At 42.4% G+C, this 21,888-nt stretch overlaps 1 protein-coding gene across 1 annotated transcript in view; it reads left to right on the top strand.

Moving 5' to 3' along the window:
- inpp5jb (inositol polyphosphate-5-phosphatase Jb) overlaps positions 1-21,888 on the top strand; it is a 72,388-nt gene that overhangs the window by 16,490 nt on the left and 34,010 nt on the right. Inside the window, exon 3 of the mRNA XM_068006327.1 lies at positions 3,118-3,225. Within this exon, the coding sequence (XP_067862428.1) occupies positions 3,118-3,225 (108 nt within the window). The remainder of the gene's footprint in view (positions 1-3,117; positions 3,226-21,888) is intronic.

Here is a 21,888-nt window from a genome sequence, read left to right as displayed (position 1 = left end):
AACTATAGAAACTCTTGCTATCTGTTTTTATATTTTTTGCTAATTTCTTTTCATAATCTAACTTCCCTTTCTTAATCAATCCTTTAGTTACTAGATTGTAGGGTCTTTCTGGACGGATGAACTAAGTTGTGTTTATTGGCCTTTCTCGTCCAGAAATATCTTGCGATATACAGCTTGAGAGAACTTACTGACTTCATCTGAATTCTACCCTTCTACTCAATGGGTTCCTTTTATATAATGTGCTGTGTCCTCAAACAATGGTGTGAATGAAATTATATTGACTGACACCAATGAGAAATGATTATAGGGTAACTGGGAAGTAATGCAATGGGGCTGAGGAGTTTATGGGTCTAAGCTGAGTGTCAATGATACCCACCTAGTAAGGAAAACGGAAGTTACTGTTAATTGTTGGTCACCTGGAATGAATGAGAAAATGACCAATTCGCAACTCCATCAAGAGGCTATGGAGAGATTTTGAGCAGTGATTATTTTATTAGTAATAAACTGCATGTTAGTTGCTACATTTGTTTTTTCTTATTCGTTCATGGGATGTAGGCGTCGCTGGCAAGGCCAGCATTTATTGTCCATCCCTAATTGCCCTTGGAGAAGGTGGTGGTGAGCCGCCTCCTTGAACTGCTGCAGTCCGTGTGGTGAAGGTTCTCCCACAGTGCTGTTGGGAAGGGAGTTCCAGGATTTTGATCCAGCGACGATGAAGGAACGGTGATATATTTCCGAGTCAGGATGGTGTGTGACTTGGAGGGGAACGTGCAGGTGGTGTTGTTCCCATATGCCTGCAGCCCTTGTCCTTCTAGGTGGTAGAGGTCGCGGGTTTGGGAGGTGCTGTCGACGAAGCCTTGGCGAGTTGTTACATGTTATATTTGAGGCTTCTCAAGGCATTGCCTGGCCTAGATGTGTCTCTTACTGTCTGTACTTCAGCTTTACACAGTGGTATAATTGGTTCTTTCAAAATGGGACAACTGCCCTGTTGATGACCTTCCATCTGAGCTTGTAATCCTGAGGAGTTCCGACTGCACCGATGCAGAAAGAGAGCAAATTAAGGAGGAGGCAGCTTGAGAGAATTTACTGATATTATCTGAATTGTAGCATTCTACTCGATGGGTTCCTTTTATATAATGTGCTGTGTCCTGCAATAACTGTGTGAATGAAACTATATTGATTGACACCAATGAGAGGTGATTATAGGGTAAATAAGAGAAAATAAATTGCCAGATGATTGGGCAGGAATGTAACTTGGCTGGGGAGTTAATGGGTTATATTATAGTGTAATTACTCCTGATCTTGTTTAATCGAAGTCTCCCAGGCACGAGAGGAATTCTATATATAGAAGATGCAGGTTACAATCTATTGGTGCTTCAATGGTAAATTAACAACCACTTTTTGTACATGTATTAAATCTTCCATCCTTCCTATTGAGCCTAAGGAATCTTTATTATTCCACCCTGTTTTTGTACTGGTCTCAGTGGGGGCTTTTATTTCCTCCTGCAAAGCGTGGGCAAGATTTCAGCAGCTGGGCTTCCACCAATGAAGGGATGACACTGCCCTGGTGATGACCCTCCATCTGAGACTTGTTGCCCCATCTCTACTGAAGATGCTGACTGATGTTGAGGTATGGTTCCATGGGCCTAGGGAACCTTCCAGTATCTCATTCAAATAGAAAGAAAGACTTGCATTTATATAGCGCCTTTTCATGACCTCAGAACGTCCCAAAGCGCTTTACAACCACTGAATTACTTTTGAAATGTAGTCTCTGTTGCAAATGGCCCTTCTTCATGTGTGAGCCCAGGCAGTGAACCTTGGCTGGCTATTTTACCATCACAAGCTAATGTCATCCTGTTCTTTTCCGCTATCTACTCATGCATTTTCAAGCAGAAGTCAAGAGGAAGCAATCAGGAATTGTTCCCTCCCTAGTTAGGAAAACTAAGACCAATTATAGCAGCCTCACCGCCACTCTGACTGCGATCAGCTAACTCAGTCGAGGCTCATCAGTTCCCAGTATACTTGAACGAGGTGAGCGGTTTGAATGAAAAGTGCTCACCTTTTTTTGAGGAGAGTTACATTCTATTGCACACACTGAATGTTTCTCATTCTGTTCTGGAAATTCTTAAATGAGAAGTTGCAAATAAAGTAATTTTTTTTTAGGAGAAAAAAATACTTTTTAACTAAAACATATTAAACTGGACACTCATTTGGAATAGGTAGATTCACCAGGATAAGAGCAGGGATGGGAAACTATAATTATGAGGAGGGAATTGAGATAGTGGAACCATTTTCACTTGAGCAGAGAAGGCTAAGAGGAGATTTAATAGAGGTTTTGAAGAGTTTTGAAAGAGTGAATCTGCATGTTCCAAATGTGTGTCCTGTTTAGTATATTATGTTTTAGTTAGCAAACCTTTCTTATTAAAGAAAGTTACTTTGTTTGCAACTTCGTATTTAAGAATTTCCAGAACAGAATGAAATGGCATTGAGAAATACGAACATCCAGTGTCTGCAGTAGAATGTAACCGTCAAGAAGTGACCCAGATATTAAAAGGAAATAAATGGATACTGGCATGAGGTGACAGGAACCAGCAGGCCGAGAGTCAGTGAAAAACCAGAACCTCCTAGGAATAAAGTCATGTTAAGAAAGGATTAAGGGAGTTCAAAATGAAAAAGGCCCATTTGCCCCATCAAGCCCTTTCCTTCCATTAATCATGTGCAGTCTAGCCTATCATGGACTCTACCCACCTGTCTAATCTCTTGAGAGAAAATTCTGCACAAACGCCCAATGGATTGATCCCCAGGGGTTTTGAAGCAAAACTCCAGAGTGCGGATCCATCCCCACAATCCTTCCGTGCCTGCTGCCTCACACACAACATTCCTTGCTAGCTTCTTTCACCCCCTCCCCACCCGCACCCGCCCCCATCGCTTCCAGCAGGGCAAAAACCACTATAACTCAGGGAGTATTTGATCCTCTCAGTCTACACCAATCCTTATAGGCACCAGTCCCACTTTATCCAGCAACACAATGAGAAATAATTGGACCTGTGCTTGTTCAACCTGCTCTGCTTCTTCAATGTTATGTTTTCTTCTTTTAAAACTTATTTCAAATTTTGACAGCATGCAAATAGTCACATGGAATGTTGGCACAGCTGTTCCACCTGATGATGTCACCTCCCTTTTGGGGCTAAATTCGGTTGATGGAAGGATTGACATGTATGTCATTGGGTAAGTGGAGGTTTTTCTTTTTTGGGGGGAGTTGGGAATTTTGTGCTTATCAAGGGAATGAGTGATGTTAGTGGCAAGAAATGGAACATCTTTTCATTTACACTTGCTAATTCAGCACACAATGGGAATGAAGCCCAAGACCTTCTGGTCTGTATGGTTCACAGATTGGCTTTCCTAATGCACCCTGTGGTGTTGTACAAAAGGTCCCAGGTTTGATGCCCAGTTTGTGCTGAGTTATTTCATCTCAGGTGAAGTAACAAATGGGTGTTACAGTTGGCCTCATTACCCATTGGTGAGAAGGAAAAAAGTTAGTCAGCGTTCCTGTTTGCTATCCATTAGCTCCTGCTGGAAAATACATATGCCAACTTTGGGTGAGAACAGGTTTGGGCTGGGCGTGATGCCTTCATTAATGAATAGCCTGTTGACACTGACTGTATAGGTTCACACATAAAGAATGGCTACTTGGACAAAGTACAGGGAGATGGCTAGTGAAATTGGAGCTGTATTACAGCAAGAGTCATCACCTACAGGGGAGGAGAGAAAAGAGAAGACATTGAGGGGATGGGCACTCCCAGATCAGGTTAGCTGTAAGTGATATAGCTGAGTGAGAGAGAGATGATTCAGTGGGGTAGAAGTTGTATTTCTGGAGTTGTGGCTTTGGACAGTGTGAAGCTTTAGAGAAGACCGGTGACTGCAATCCTCAGCTCCTGGAGAGGATCAGTGCAGAGTGGGGAAAGACTAGAACCTGCTTGTGACAAAATGTAGTCTGTTATCATCTGTGCAGTGAATGACCATGCTTCAGTCCTTACCTTAGTGCTGATCAGGCCTAATTTAATATTTCATCAGCCAATTAACCCAAAACAGACTGAGAATTTCCATTGAACTCTGTGATGTAATATTTACACCACTGACTACATCAATTTTTAAACTGAGAAATTTAGTTGAAGGGGCAATGTGCAAAGTATATGGCACTATCAAGGTTGAAAAGAAATTAGGAAAATCAGGAATAGTGATTAAATGATGCCAAGTTTGGTTTTAAAAGCCTTCAGATTTTAGAAGGAAGAAAAGACTGAGGAAGGTAGGAATTCCACTGTTTTGAGGTTCTGCAAAACATGAATTAGAATGATGAATCTCAACATCAATAGATTAATTGGTCATTCATCTAATTTGCTGTTTGTGGGATCTTACTGTACACAAAATGACTGCCGCTTAGGCCTACATAACAACAGTGACTGCTCTTCAAAAGTAGTATGTTTGAGTTGTCCTGAGGACATGATACTTGCTATATAAATGCAAGTTCTTTCTTTCTTTCTTTCAAACTACCACAGTGAGGATGTAAGGAGGAGGAAAAGCCTGGGGGTTGGTGTTTTTGGAGAGACATCACACCCTCTCCTGATTTATGTATGGTTTAAATTACAAGCTTCGCCATAGCAACATGTTATATTATTCATAATAATGTCCATTAGATCACTAGAATGAACAGCTTTTACTAGTCTGGGATGTGTACTATGCAGTTAGATCAATGGGGTCGATACCTGAAATCTATAAGCTTTCACTAAACCTTTTTCTAAGACTATAGATTATATACGGATTTAGCAAGTATTAAATCTGCTGCGGATCCATCTGCAATTTCACCTCTCCTCTCCCAAACTCGTGCTGGGATGAAGTTCTGACTTCTGATTCTAACATCCACACATGAGTACTTTTCACTGTCTAGGGATCAGGTTCAGGGATGTTGGTTAATTTTCTCCTCCCAAGCTCAGGGGCACTTAGATAAGCTGTAATTGCCCAGCTAAGATTTGCTAACTCAGCACCGACCAGCAGTTGAACCTGAGATCCTTCTGGTATGTTAACTTTTCCTTTAAAATTTAAATTCCTCATGAGCCTCTCCAGGTGTGCACTCAATTCACTCTGATGGGCAGGTAGAACTTTCTACTTTCACTTCTATGTGAATTGTCCTTCAAAATACATGAAATTGTTTAGTCAGAGAGAGAGCCAGCAAAAGGCAGGAGTGAAAGGGAATGAAATGTGTTTGTTGTTCCTGTGTTTGAGCATCATTGAGCACAAAGAGTGAGGCAGTGAGAGGGAGAGGAACTCGGTCCAACCATTTCATCAATCAAATTAGTTGAAGAGGGAGAGGCAGAAAAATACAGGAAACAGTAGGCAGCTCGATTGGTGCCTGCATTCATTATTGATCTGGGTTCATTGCATTTGATGCTGGCAGGGAGCTGGAGAACAAGGGTTCTGGAATTGTGCACAGCTTGAGTTAGAGACTTCTTCAAAACCTTTTTACAATATTCTGTTGCTATTGGCAATGCTGAACAGTTGGTTCGACCCTCGGAGGTGGGTTGAAAGACCGGTGGTTTCAGCCTATGTGTTGGATTGAAATGAGCCTCTATTGTATTAAAATGTGTGGTAACATGTCAAGAACCAAGACCCCTCATGTGCTGTATGGTTAATATGGGGACAGAGAGCTGATGAATACCAGGTGCAGCCAGTCACTCATCATCCCAACGTGAATCTTATGTTGTTAATGCTTGTCCATGTACCTGAGAATGTCCTTTGTATTGTGCTCTGTAAATTAATCACATCCAGTGATCACAGGATGTCAATTGAGATAGATGAAATAATCTCATTTATACCGAAGCATTTCTCTCTGCAATGTAAGAAATGGCCAATTGAAACTCACCTAAAATCATCAAAATATGCCCATAATCTGACCTGAAATCAAAGCACTTAAATCAGCTCCAAACTGTAACACTGTGTAAAAGCACTTCAGACCCATTGGGGTAGATTTTGACTTTGTGCGATAGTGCAAAATGGGTGATAGTGAATCGGCAGCCTGTTAATGGAAATAAAAATCGGGAGAGATGTAAAACGGGCTGCCGATTCGCTATCACCTGTTCTGTTTGGCGGCCGTGCCTTCAGCTGCCTAGGCCCTATGTCTGGAATTTCCTCCCTAAACCTCTCCACCTCTCTCTCCTCCTTTAACATGCTCCTTAAAACCTACCTCTTTAACTGTCCTAATATCTCCTTATGTGGCTCGATGTCAAATTTTGTTTGATAATGCTCCTGTGAAGCACTTTGGGATGTTTTTCTACTTTAAAGGTACTCTATAAATGCAAGTTGTTGTTACACTATCACTCAAAGTCAAAATCTACCTCAGTAAATCTTTACCCTGGGTGGACTCTCCCTGTCTCGCTGACACTGTTCATCCCCTCCCTTTATCAAATATCCTTCTGTCACTGACCTGCATCTTTGTCTGTCTTTGTTGCTCACAATGTTCTTTCCGTCCCTCTGTTACTGATCTTTGATTCCTCCTCTTCTATTAAAGAGACGCTGATTCCATGAAACATTGATTGCCAAATCTGTTATGTTGGGTGAGGTACAAAATTCAGAGGAGCCATATGTGCTCTTCACCCTGCTGGTGTTATGTACTGGCAACATATTGGGCCAGAAATCGCTCTTGAAATAATGGAGGAGCTCAGCAGCGCTCTCAGTTTTTAGTGGTGAATTGAAGGAGCAAGTTCCCGCGTTTGCACATGCGCAGTAAAACTTACTCCTAGCAGTTCGCCGGCGATATGACAACTTCGAATTAAAGGGCCATCGCACGCTGAAATCAGAGAAATCATTGAAAAAAGCGCCAACTTGCTTATCTGCCCAGCTGGAAAGTAACTAATTACGCCACCAAACAGGTACGCTTAAAAATACCAGGTCTAAACTAAGTTTTAACAGCGCGGTTAGTCTTAATGTCTGTCAAACAACTAAAAATTAACTTTTAAAAAATGTGGAGTCTCATATTACTCCCTATTTTAATAGTTTTTGGTCATTAAAAAAAAATTAAATTAAAAAATTTAAATATTTTTTTTTTACTCTTCCCTTCTGTCTCTTTGATTTAATTCAATTATTTCTTTGGCTTTTTAATAAAAATTTTTTTTTATTTACAATGACATACAGAAAATTAATTTTAAATGAATGAAGTCTGCTTGCCTGCTTCAGCAATGCAGCCTGAATCTGTGGACGTGACGTCGCTTCCTGACAAATTTTGTGGGCGTGTCTTCTCCTCACAGACCTTTCCAGCCACGGCAACTCATGCTGCGCAGAGGCTGGGTTGATAGTGCACAATTTGTTTAAAGTTTGAATTCAAGCAATTCGACGTCACAGGCCCTGCAGTAAGTACTTTTGTCAATTGAATTCGCAGGAGCTACGGCGTCATTGCCTCACTGCTCTGCTCAGTGAATTTTGACATGATTTACATATTCAGGCATTTACAAACAAATGAGAAAATTTGCCAAGCATTTTTTCCATGAAGACAATGTCCCTTTAAGAAACCTACCACTGGTGTCACTCACATTCAGCCCTCCTGACTCTGCACTCACGACTGAATTTTAAACGGAGCAGTCGCAGGCATGTTGCAGCAGCTTAAATTACCAGAAGCTAATAGATAGCTTTGTAAAAATGAGTATTTACATAATACCAATTTTCCTTTTCCGCCCCTTGCCAAAAGATGTATCAGAGTCTGTATAAAAGTCAGAGTACAATATTGGACAACGGTCTTTTATTATTTCTTAATGCTCTTCAGAACACAAATCAATCTTTTAACAGCAGGGGAAATGATGAAACTATATCTTTTGTGGCTTTACTGTTGTCTGAACAAACCATACTTTGGCTGATGGCCCTTAAAGGTGCTTTGGGTAGTTTAAAAAAGTATATTTTTGGCATACTCCTATCCTGTCCCTTCCCCCACACCCGCCTGGGTGGCTGACAGATAATTTAAGCCGCCCTTTTTGCTCTTCTGCTGTCGGCAAAGCTAAACTCATCGGATTTTTTCACAAGTGATGTTCAGCAAAACCCGTCTTCCTGACTCCCACTGGTCTTTCTCAGCCCATAGTGACATCATGATGTCAGCATGTGTGGCAATTGATTGTAGTGAAATCATAGTACTTTGTGCAAATGCACTGGCCAAACTAACACAGCCACTCACTCTGTGCCTGGACCCATTCTGCAGTTTAGCCCGGGTGCACCTTTTGAACGTAAATGCTGGGAGCACTGTACTTAGGTAGTTCTCCCAAGGGCCAATTTGCAATACGAAAGCCACTTAAGAAAATCTAGTTTTCCAAAATATGAACCTGTGCAATTGGACCCTGTCTTGGGGGCACGTGCAGACTTTGTTTTTTAAATGACCGGCTCTCCCTTGCCCCTATCCTTCTGCCCTGCTTTGGACAGGGTAAAACATTGCCACCTTTTCATGTCTTCTGGAAGCAATGAATAGGAGTAGTATAGGGATTGCGGACAGGACAAGAACAGGTCTCGGTTTGAGTTCTGAGGATTGATTTGCTGATGATGAAAATTCAGTGGAAACCTCAATAACATGAATAATTAATCAATAACATGAATCATTTATTGATGTCTCTATATTTTGAGACAGAGAAGTCAGCATGATAAAATGGATTTGTATTTTAACAAACAGATTTTTTTGTGTTCAGTTCACTCAAAACCAAACTGTCAGATCCAATCCAGACAGGTAGTAATTCTATCTGAAACTCTTTAGATATTATGGCAAACTGTTAGCTCCATGAAAACTTCTGCCCGGGTTGTCGGTTGTTTTGCTGTAACTTACTGCTCACAGTTTATCCTTAGGCTTCCTGATTTTCTTTTTTTAAATTTGTCTCAAAAACACGGGTTTTTTAGATCAAAAATAAAACAGAATGTTCGTAATTGAAACTTTGGGGTTTAATCAGTAAAATTATTTTTGGAAGGACTAATACGAAGTTTTAAGTGAATAAATCCATGCAGTTGGTTTTGCAAATTATAATACTAAACAGAGTTAATATGGGTTGTCAGCTGCATCTTTTGCATATCTTTCCCCAGAGAGCTTCATTTAGCCGGCTGTCTGTGACAGATGAATGAAGCTGCTCTCTCCTTCAACGCTGCCAATCCGGATGAAGAGAAGATGAAGACAGAGAAAGCAACTGCACAAGTCACACCAGAACTGCAGTTTGCTGACACTGTCACTTCTGGGTTTAACACGAAAATCAGAAGGTTTATTTATTCTCAATGTCATGGGTACTCACTAACTCTTTTTATGAGTCCTGAACAATGACTTATTTAAGGGTCACTCTCATAGACTCACAGTAAAGCTTTATGTGCTATACATTGGCCGATTACTCAGTTGGTAATGCCAACTTTTGGCTGAGCCATATAGACCATTTGATCCCCAGTTTGATTCCTGTCTGGGGCTAAGTTAGCTCATTTCAGCCAGAGTGGCAGCAGAGATATTACAATTGGCCTCAGCCTTCCTGGCCTAGAGAGGACAAGAATCACTTCTGATCAGATCCCTGGTGGAAAGTACACGTGTGTGAACAGGATCAGATGTGGCTGTAACACCTCCACTGCCATGCCACAAAGGCAGTTTGCATAAGCAGACTATGAATCCAGTGAATCTAAAACCTACTCCCTTATATGGGCCATGTACGAGTTAATATACCAAGTTTTAACAAATAACCCCTAGCTGTAGGATATTGATCACCGGAGAATATATGGGAAGCCCACCCCCACCATGTTTTGTCCCCTTCTGATAGATGGAAAATACATACTGTCATTCATATGCATACAGGCTAAAACTGCTTGGTCAGATTTATTCACAGACTGAATAATACACAAATAGTAAGGCACACAACAAGATATTGAAACATCACAATAAATGAAAACAATAAAAGTAGATTCATTCCAAGAGTGGTTACTATACCTTTTTTAAAAAATTTGTTTCGTAAAGAGTCTGATCAACAACAGGACTTTTGGGTGGAATAGTCAGGCTTTATCTTGGTATAAATTGATATAAATTCCAGCTCATCCACATATTCCGCATCCCTTGAGGAACTAAGACTCAGCAGTCAAAGCTATGATTTGTGCCACGGGGTGTCTTCCACATTTTGGTAATGTAAACAGACAGACTGAGAGTTTAACAGATCTTATTCCTTTATACCTTGTAGGATGAGGTGTCAATGCCTATATATTGTAACTTCTTTTATTAATTTATTTTAACGGTTTAGATTTCAGAGAGATTAGAATGATTTATGCCACTCTCTGTTCATTTGCAAATGTTAACATTACAAATAAACTGTTCCAGCGACTAAGCAGCTCTTTCTTAATTACTTCTGAAAAAAGTTTTATGCAACAAAGAAAACGTATCTAGGACAGACCTTTTCCATTGAAATCCAAAGACGAGGTCTGAATTCATGCAGCCAGTTAAGTGTATTAGTCACCATTGCTATAAAATAATGTGTAACAGATTTGGATGTGACACCAAATGGTTATCGATGTCTCATTTATTAATAGTTAAATCAAACATGTGAAAGTATAAAATATTAGACAACAAAGATCAAAACAATATTCCCCGTTTGATCTCTGGGCCGTTTCTGTAATTAAGTTGGTGACTTGGTCGTTTCAAGTTTTCCGACAGTGAGGTAGTTTTCTGATGGTCAGGTGTTCTTCTGACAATTGTGTCATCTTCAGACAGCTAAGTGTTCTTCTGACAGCTGGGCAGGCTTCGCTGATTCCTCTGCCCTGAGCTCAAAAGACATTGGGTTTTTACATGTCCCTCAGCAGGAAACTCTCACCATATATGGAACAATATTCATAAGACTCTTATAGATTAACAAAATTGTTTTTCAAAGAATTTAAGATGGTCAGCTTGTTTTAACATTACTCATCTAACCACAAGACTCTTTGCAAGGTTGTTTTTCAAGGTGGCCAGTTTGTTTGACCGCACTCGTCTAGTTAACTCGTCATTATCCTGGTCTTATCGCTATCTTTGAATTATCGTTCTGCTTTTTGGGTCATTGTTCCTCTTTTACCACATAGCTGCCTTGCCTCACAATGAAGGTGACAAAGGTCAGTCACTAGTCAAAGGTTAATAGTTTACAATTCAGCAAAATAAGCCGCACATGCAGCAAAATACGCAGCACAGCCTTCATAGCATGATGGTTAGTAGTATTAAGAAAAAGATGTCACTTTTTCCCTATTTCCAATATTCTTACAAAAGGGATCCACCCAGAGCTATAGCTGAGGCTGTTTATGAATTGGATTTACCCTAACAGTCTGACATCACATGAAATGAAATACATAAGTCTCCATATTTGTTACAGTGGGCCCCAAACTGTATTAGACATATCACTGCTCTGTAGCATATCTAGCTTAGGCAGGCCTGAATATGGAGCTGCTAAGCTAAATATTCCTTCTACTCGCAGTCCCGTTGCTAATTATTATATAATCTAATCTTTGGGATAGTGAAGGGGGTGAATGCATCTTCTCAATTCTCAGGGTGTGAGCACAAATTCAATCAGCAATGATTTGCGCTGCTGATGCTGAGAGTAATTGAGTATCAGGGAAGGGAAACGTTCTCAATACGGTTAGCCAGAGCTTCAACTCAATTAAATTCAGCAGCTGGCTGCATGCCTGCGCTTTCAGCTGGAACATGTTGAGTGAGAATCCAGTATAGTAAAATAGTGGACTATCGGTATGATATACACACTTGTACCAAATCCCTGTATACAATGCGCAGTTTGAAATATGCTGATTTGAATGCAATGTAACTGCTTAGTAATGCTGCTCACAAATAACCCAGATTACCCATTCATTATCATATAGTTCAGAACACTTATGCTGCATTTACAGTTAGAGAACCTGATTATTGGGGGTAAAGGAGGCTGCACCGGGCACTCTGTGACTGACTTGGCGAGACTGAGAGTGCGAGCACGAGAAAGGGTATCGAGCAACCTATAGCTCCAAGCCCAAACAACCCGGGTAATTAACAGTCTGAGCACAAGTGGCTGGGCAATGGCAGATTGACAGCTCCAAGCATGAGCAGTTGGGCACCTGATGACTGACAGCCCACAAGAAGAGGTAGAGTATTTTGAAGGGAGCTGTCCTTATTGGAATACGGGATGTAGTTGATAGGTAATCTCAGGCATTAAAAAAAAAGAAATGGAATTAACCCAGCTCCAATGTACTGTCCAAGCTCAGCATTGAAGGAACACCTGAATCATAGAATCATAGAAAATTTACGACACAGAATGTGGCCATTCGATCCATCGTTTCCGTGCTGGCCGAAAATGAGCCTCCCAGCCTAATCCCACTTTCCAGCACTTGGTCCGTAGCCTTGTAGGTTACAGCACTTCAGGTGCATATCCAAGTAATTTTTAAATGTGATGAGGGTTTCTGTCTCTGCCACCTTTTCAGGCAGTGAGTACCAGATCCCCACCACCCTCTGGGTGGAAAAACTTTTCCTCAGTTCCCCTCTAATCCTTTTACCAATCACTTTTAATCTATGTCCCCTGGTTATTGACCTCTCTGCTAATGGAAATAGGTCCTTCCTATCCACTCTATCTATTCCACTCACTCTATAATTTTGTACACCTCAATTAAATCACCCCTCAGCCTCCTCTGCTCCAAAGAAAACAACCCCAGCCTATCCATTCTTTACTGATAGCTGAAATTCTCCAGTCCTGGCAACATCCTCGTAAATCTCCTCTGTACCCTCTCTGGTACAATTACATCCTTCCTGTAATGTGGTGACCATAACTGTATGTAGTAGTCAAGCTGTGGCCTAAGTAGTGTTTTATACAGTTACATAAGAACATAAGAAATAGGAGCAGGAGTAGGCCATACGGCCCCTCGAGCCTGCTGCACCATTCAATCAGATCATGACTGATCTTCGACCTCAACTCCACTTTCCCGCCCGATTCCCATATCCCTTGATTCCCCTCGTTCTAGCATAACCTCCCTGCTCTTACATTCTATGCCTCGGCTAATAAAGGAAGGTATCCCATTTGCCTTCTTAACCACCTTATTTACCTGTCCTGCTACCTTCAGGGATCTGTGGACATGCCCTCCAAGGTCCCTCACTTCCTCTACACCTCTCAGTATTCTCCCATTTATTGTGTACTCCCTTGCCTTGTTTGCCCTCCCCAAATGCATTACCTCACACTTCTCCGGATTGAATTCCATTTGCTACTTTTCTGCCCACCTGACCAGTCCATTGATATCTTCTTGCAGTCTACAGCTTTCCTCCTCACTAAAACCACACGGCCAATTTTTGTATCATCTGCAAACTTCTTAATCATGACCCCTACATTTAAGTCCAAATCATTAAATATACCACAAAAAGCAAGGGACCTAGTACTGAGCCCTGCAGAACCCCACTGGAAACAGTCTTTCAGTCACAAAAACACTTGTCGACCATTACCCTTTGCTTCCTACCACTGAGCCAATTTTGGATCCAACTTGCCATTTTCCCTTGAATCCCATGGGCTTGTACTTTTTTGACCAGTCTGCCATGTTGGACCTTGTCAAAAACCTTGCTAAAATCCATGTAGACTACATCAAAAGCACTACCCTCATCGACCCTCCTTGTTACCTCCTCAAAAAATTCAGTCAAGTTCGTAAGACACTACCTACCCTTAACAAATCCATGCTGACTGTTCTTGATTAATCCATGCCTTTCTAAGTGACGGTTTATCCTGTCCCTCAGAATTGATTCCAATAATTTGCCCACCACCGAGGTTAGACTGTAATGAGAGGGGAAGTACTAAGGGGATTAGCATCTTTGAAAGTAGATAAATCACCATGGCCGGATGAAATGTATCCCAGGCTGTTAAAAGAAGCAAGGGAGGAAATAACGGAGGCTCTGACCATCATTTTCCAATCCTCCCTGGATACAGGTATGGTGCCGGAGGATTGGAGGACTGCTAATGTTGTACCGTTGTTTAAAAAGGGAGAGAGGGATAGACCTAGTAATTACAGGCCAGTCAGTCTAACCTGAACCTGTCATGAGAGGCACAAGAATGCTCGAATGTCAGCTGTCACTGCGGCTCACTTTGTAATTTCTTTGTAACAAACCACACAGACAGAAAGGTCTCACATTGAAACCGATTACTTTGTGCTGAGTTAGCTGATCTCAGCCGGGACAGCAGTAGTTGCTAAAATACACCTCAGCAGGTCTAGCCTGGGGGGGTTGGTGGTGGGAAATCCTGCCAGGTTCTTGCTCCTGATCACTGTTTAGTGACACCTGCTCAATAGATGGCATAGCCTGATTGGCTGCATCCACCAAGATGCCACCAACCATTTCTGCAGGTATTGGTGTTCCTACTTGGCAACAACTGTGGAAACTGTCTTCATAGGTTCCGGGTCAGCAGAAAGGAAGATGGTGGCCTGCTTCATCACTTGTCTGCAGGCTCACATCTACACCTTGGTTTCCTTTCCCTTCACTTATTTGTACTCTCCCCCTCCAGCATTGGTAAAGGATGTCAGTGGGTTGAAATGTCTTTTGAGACTTTCACATTTTTTGTTGAGACACTTCCTTCTAACTATTACGTTACACATTTTCCACTCCTACTGCTAATGTGCTCCATGCAGAGATCCAAATCAACACCTGGAGATATGTATCATTATGATAAGTTGATCTTGCAAAATTAAGTGCAAGTTGCACGCTTCCCTACTTGTCAGTGCAAAATTTGTTTCTAATCATTGGGATGTAAACTGCAAACATATTGGAAAATGTTGGTTTCACCATCTCAGCTCATACATGAAAAATAGCCACTTGGCTGGTGTACTGGGGGCTGCCAGTGCTTGAGGAGCCTAATGCAGCAACAATCAATGTCCTCCATCTTTCCTGCAACTCCATGTTTGAATTTCTCCAATCAGGTTTCCGCCCTTGCCACAGCACTAAAACAACATTAATCACCGTCTCCCCCTCTGCCCCACCATTAGCAGCTGCACCTTCAGCTCTGGAATTTGCTCCATAAATCTCTTTGTCTCTCCACTTCCTTCTCCTTTAAGACCCTCCTCTTTGACCAAGCTTTTGCTCACCCCTCCTAATAATCCATTTTTTGGCTCAACATCCATTTTTGTCTGATATTCTTCTGTGAAACACCTTGGGACATTTTTCTATGCTAGAGGCACTGTACAAATGCAAGCTGTTGTTGAGAGGTGAGGTATTGAGAGGAGGATTCAAAAAGAAATCTTAAGAAAGAAAGACTCATATTAATTTAATGCCTTATCATATCGCTCATAAACATCTCAAAATGCTTCACATATGATGAATTACTGTGAAGTGCAGTGACTCTTATGTAGATAAATGTGTCAGCCATTTTGCACATAAGATTCCACAATCAGAAATGAGATGAACGACCATTTAATCAGCTTTTTGCTGATGGCAGTTGAAGGGGGAATTTTGACTAATACACCAGGAGAACGTTCTGCTCTTCTTTGAATAGCACCATAGGATCTTACAATGCACCTGACCACCAAGCAGATGGGGCATTAATTTAACCTTTCATCTGAAGGTTATCACCTCAGGCAATGCAGTGCTCTCAGTACTGTACAGGCATGCCAGCTTAGATTATGTGCTCAAACCCCATGACCTTCTGGCTTAGGGGCTAGTGTGCCACAAACTCTGGAACTTGGACAATGTAGCTGATCACGACCAGCAGTTCTCCATAATTCTAGAAAATTCAATTAAATACTGGGTGAAAACGGCAGTGAAAATATCAGTTTCGAACAATTTGATTCAAATTGTACAGTCTTTGAGTTCTTTTTATCTCTGAATACCCTGAACATGCGTTTTTAGTGTTTGGGCTATTCAGAGGGTTACGTGCTGTTGGTATGAAATATGCGTCAAGGATTCTCACATAGAATGTTATCAGAGAATGTGAACAAGAGAAGGAAATTACTTTGTGCCAATCATCTTAGTGTATCCCTTTAATATGGTTACAGTTAAAGTATCATTTCCGTTTATTACACAATGTCACTTGGTTATAATTTGAATATCTGCCACATATAGTTTCCAATTGTTTTTTTCAGTGTTCTCTCTTCCTCTTTAAAGATGCACCCAACTACTGCCCTCCGTCTCCCATTCTGGTACTTTGTCCAAATGGTCATTCCTCTTTGCAGTGAGTGTCGGCAAGCTCCTTAAGCAAGCGCCTCACAACTGAGCCAATCCTGTCCTCACACATGCACTTTCCAACGGGGGTTACTTGGTAAGGAATTCTGCCAGATCCCTCCTCCATAGCCCAGAAACATTGAGGCTAATTGATGTGCCCCCCACCCTGCTCACTGCCGCAGATCAGCTATCTCAGCAGGGATCAGGGATTGAAGCTGGGACTTCTCTGGGTCCGTACTGGTCAGCGACACCTGGTGGTTCCATTGCCCACTGACCCAATGGAGCAGCTTCTGCTGGTAACTGTTACTGGCGCTGTGTGTTGCCTGCTGGCTCTGACCACTCATCTTGCCTGAGCTGTTTTATGCAACGTCAACTGTAGCTTAAAATTTTTTGGCAGCTCAATCTAATGAACCTCAGTTATGAATCTGAATCAATCATTCATATATAGATTTATTTTTCATACTCTGGAACTGCTCATAGAAATAAGGCCATTAAGTCATATAGAAACAGCATTAGCAACTGCCTTAATTGCAATGTGACACATTGAGGAATTTCACATATTCATATTTGAAAATAAAAAGGTTCCTAAGAGACCCAGATATTTTATCCAGAGTTTAAAAATAAAGAACATTCACAGGCTGACTGCTAATAGACTGTCATTCACTCCCCTCCTCTCCTGACGGCCCTGAATCAAGCTGCGGGGGTTTCTTTTTTAAAACAACGCTTCCCTTTTTCCTTTCCTGAAGGCGTTGACTCTTTACTGAGATGTGTCTCCGTGGGCATTGGGCATCAAACAGCCAATGCCCACTTGTGAAACCAGATACTGTCAGCAGGCTATTCTGAGGGGTGGGGGGGCAGAGGATGTGGGCGGCACAGTTGAGCCTGACCCTATCCTCACCCAATATTTACATACACACATTTCCCCGCAGGAATTCTGGTCGATGTTCCCGCCCATAACCCAGGCCCACTGAGACTAGTTGCAGACCCCTCTGGTCACCCTGGTTGATACTAGCGAACTCAACACAGATCAAGATTTGAACCTGGGACCTCTAACCTTCGTGGTTAGTATAGCTGAACTATTTGCTGCTTTAACGAGCTGAGCCATCCGGGGAGCTGGAATGTAGTTTCATGGGCGTCAGGCAGATCCTCTAGGACCTCACACATGTGACCATTCTCACCAGGTTATTAGACTGTAGGGAGAATCACAGCCAAGCTAAATACTACCTTTACCAAATGCAGGCCCTGAAATTCCTTGGGGATTCCAGCGGTTTCCCGGAGTGACTCTGGGGAAGACCAATGGAACTCCCAGGGGCATGGTGGAGACCTGCTTATGCTGGATCTCTGTTGTTTCTGGGAGTTTCCGCATTTACTTATAAGGAGTGGAACTTCTATCCACCCATACAAGGCAAATGGCAGATGGGGGCAAGGGCGGGGACATCCTAAATCAGGAGATCCTGCTCCTGTTCTCCAGTCAGGACTCAGCATTTGTGTGGTGGCCAGAACCCCCAATGAGGTGAATCGGCCTCCACAAGGACATATGTGGGCCCTACCGGTGGGTCAACCCAGGCAAGTAGTCTGGACCTTAAAGAAGTCAGAAAAAATTCCTTTAAGAATGTAGCCATATTGGTCCTCTTGCTCACGGGGCTGATCAGAGCAGTGCCGGAATGGGGAACGCGGCAACTTTCCCGAAGTGTAGAACAAGGCCGGAGTTACCAGCACGATGGGGCAGGTCCCTAACCCTTCCTGGCTGAAATCAGAGAAAACACAAATCAGAGATCAAACCTGGGCTCTTTCTGATCTGTATGACCCAGTTCTTCAAGAGGTGTTGCATCTATTAACTGAGCCACCAGAGCAAGGCTACCATTGCTTTTCCAGTTGCTCCTACGGCATTCCACTAACTTTCTCCATTCACCAGGGCACTTCCACTTCCTTTTCCTGCTCTACTGCTACCAGCAGATCCAGCATCAGCTCCACTTAGTGTCTCACTGTTACCCCAATACTGTCACTACCACAATTCTCACTAGTTAAGTCAAAGTCAAAGAGGGAGTGCCGTTTGACAGGTGTCATAAGCCTCTCACCCGCCCCCCCCACCTTCCGAACTGAGAATCCAGAACAACTGTTGCTGGCCCTGAAATTCTGCAGGAATTCTGCCAGTCATACAACAGAGGAAGTTACTCCATTACAGAATGTTTAATGAGAATTCTTAATATGCATTCAATGATGCAGTAGCTCCCTCTGTTGTATGTTTAGAGTAAAGTAGCTAAAGAAAAGAGATGGGTCGTACATTTATCTATATAATTAGAAGAGTTACATCTTGCATGTGTCTTTTGCATTTTGCCTTTCATACCTCAGTGTCACATGTCAGGGCAACACACCTCAAAAGTGTCATACCTTAGGGCAAAAATTAATGATTGGATGAAATAAGCATTTATCTGTTAAGTTACCAATCAAAAATACCAGTTAACTAAACAAGAACAAATCAAAAGCCATTCAGTTCAGTTTTTAAGTACCAATAGGGAGCGAGTAAGCAGCAGAAAACAAAGCAATCAAATTGCTTAATATTTATTCAAAGCTACCAACCCATTGGTACCAGCATCCTGGGATGTTTTACTACGTTAAAGGTGCTATATAAATGCAAGTTGCTGTTGTTGTTGTTGAAGCACGGTCCATAAATTCACCTCACCTTCGACCTAGTATATGTTGTTTCCCCTTATCCTGCATTACCCTAGGACTTAAAAAGAAAGCAATAGATATTGAGTACATCAGTAAAGCAACATGTGTCAGAGCCACACAGGGACAATGGAGACATACAGAAGAAAGAGGAGGCAGAGGGAAGAAGATACTTGCAGAAAGAATGAGAGAGACACTGTGTGACAGTCATACAGAGAGAAAGGGTGGAAGACAGAGAGAGCATCACAAAAAGAATTGGAGAATGGGAAAGAAGCAGAGACACAATTCTTCTGTGTGTTTTCAATGCCACAGGAGATCAGTTATATTGTAGTACATTATGTGTTACATCATATAATTCTCCTGTCATAAAGTAGCACATCTTCCAACTATGAATAATGCTGCAGAAGGTCATGAGTGCAGATTAAAAGAATTATGGGGAGGTTTGTTTCCAGTCCAATTTAGACCTGTTGACTTCCGTCCCCTCCAATTTTCTCCCTTCCTGTCCTGAATCTTAGCTGGGAACTGATTCCACAGTTGTTGTTTGCCCTCTGGTTCCTTGCCCAAGTGGCCATTCCTCATTGTGAGTGGATACATTGAGTGTCTATCCAACTGGGAGGGGCATCTCAGCTGAGCCCAAAACCGCCCTCACCGAATTGCCACACGTGCACTTTCCAGCAGGAACCTGGCTCCCTCCCCCAGCCCAGGGTCGGTGATGCCAGTCGAAGTGCTGATTTGCCATCCTGGCAAAGTGCTACTTTACCATCAGCAAATTCAGCACATACCAGGATTGAACCTGGGGACCTTCCTTCTCTGAATGGCTCTGTTAAACGCAGGCTAAAGGGCCATTATCAAAGGCATCATTAGGGAAGCCTCGGTTTAAGGATATTGTAAAGCGCCTCCCACTTTGCACTACTTTAGCACCTTTCTATTCCCCGTACAGTTTTCTCCCACTGATCTTCTACCATCTTCTTCTCTTTAGGGTCGTAACAAGCATGACATTGATTTGGGAGCCCGAGAAAACCTTTAGCTCTGCTCCTTCTAACCAGTAAAGTTTATTCTCGACTAACATTAGTTTGATAAGCAGTGTTTCAGATACGGGATTTAAGGGTAGGTTCATATTACATTTATATAGCACCTTATTATGTCTTTCAGGAACAACTCAAAATCGAATCATAGAATCATGCAGCATAGAAGGAGTGCTTCTTTGAAAGAGCTATCCAATTAGTCCCACTCCACTGCTTTTTCCCCACAGGCTTGAAAACTTTTCCTTTTCAAGTATTTATCCAATTCTCTTTTGAAAGTTACTAGTGAACCTGCTTCCACCATCCTTTCAGGCATTTTTATGTTTTTGTTTTAAAAAGGAATGTAAGGAATAGAATTTGCTGCTACTCGTGGTTCTTTGAGGTATTTCCAACTCTGAGTTATGATACTGATAGATCCAGCCGCTGTCATTCTCAGCCCCCAAGCAAGCTCCCGCCCATTGTTTTTATTTGGAGCTTGCTTTGTCTCTTCTGATTTTAGCGTGCTTCCTGATGTCTAGGTTGTGCACATTGCAAGCCGTGTTAGAAGCCGCCATTACACACTGTCCGACTGAGTACATTAATATGACACCAGAGCATTTTAGGTGGGAGTGAAATAAAAACAGAAAATGCTGGAGAAGCTCAGCAAGTCAGGCAGCCTCTGTGGAGAAAGAAACAGAATTAACGTTTCAGGTCAAAGACCTTTTGTCAGAACTGGAAATTCTGATGAGTTCTGATGAAAGGTCTTTGACCTGAAACGTTAACTCTGTTTCTTTCTCCACAGATGCTGCCTGACTTGCTGAGCTTCTCCAGCATTTTCTGTTTTTATTTCAGTATTTTGCTTTTGATTAGGTGGGAGTGATGCTGATCGTAGGAAGCAAAGACGTGGTCCTGGGCCATCTGAAACAGCAGGATATTGCTGCCCTATTTGTAACCTAAAGATTATTATCCAGATCGTTCTGGTCTTTACATTTTGTTTGGGGGTATTTACTCTCTGGTGAAGGGCACAGGTACCCAGTTTTCTCCATAATGTGTTCCTGCCACTGCTAGGACAGGTAGGTGACAGAGGTCTACAAGTGGCTGATCACCACCAGGGACAACACCAATTAGTACCTGCTCCCTGTAGTTAGATGCACCTCCTCTCCTGGCATGACTTACATTGGAAGCTGAGTGGAGTGAGTGGAGGTTGAGGGTATGTTTTCCTGTTGTATGGCGCTACATGCTCAGCCAGCAGTGCCACTGTGCACTATATTTCCAATCCTTCTTTGTTGGCAGGGAGTTGAAGGAAAGATGTTGAGAAGGAAGCAAAGGCTTACTTTATTACAACATCCAGCCTGGCTGCCCATCCTGTATCTGTCTCCTTCACATACACATTTCTGTCTGGATTAGCAGGATGTCTGGCACGTGTGGAAATCAATCACTATATTTTGCTGCAAAGGTGGCACATCCTTACCCACTCCTCACTCCCCTGGCTCCCTCGTGCTCTGTGAATCTCCCAGTGTCACATCGTCACTACTTCCCTTCTGGTGAAAGTATCTGAGCTAGTGCGAGAGTGAGAAAGCAAGTGATGCATGGGGTAACATTGAGAGGGTTGGGGCGGAGAAACATGGGGCTGTGTCTTGCTCCAGGGATTCTTGTGTAGCCTTGTCTTCATTATTCTGCTCCTCTTCATCGTCCTTTGCTCCCTTATTGCTGCGATGGATCTGCAGGAAAAAAAATGGCATAAGCCAAGAATGTTTGAGGATAACCCCCTGAGATTAGGGAGACAATGAAGAGTGAGGAAGCTTCTGATTCTCTGCTGCTTCACAAGGATGCCATGGCAATTGTCTGGTTCTGCTCTGTTCCACCAATCTAATCATCTCCCACAACTAGAGCAGAGTGCCTCTCCACCAACCTGAGAACTTGCTCCTTGTAGGGGGTCAGCTCACTAATGTCCAGCTTACCTCCTCTGGACCCTTGCCTTTCATGGGCATTATGTGTAAGTGTCTCCTGAAACAAGATCCAGACAATTAGCTGAAGCCTGGCATTTGAGGG

Source organism: Heptranchias perlo, chromosome 25 (genome assembly GCF_035084215.1).
Source record: "Heptranchias perlo isolate sHepPer1 chromosome 25, sHepPer1.hap1, whole genome shotgun sequence".
In the NCBI taxonomy this organism is placed as follows: Eukaryota; Metazoa; Chordata; class Chondrichthyes; order Hexanchiformes; family Hexanchidae; genus Heptranchias; species Heptranchias perlo.
This window is presented reverse-complemented; position numbering and strand designations above follow the sequence as displayed.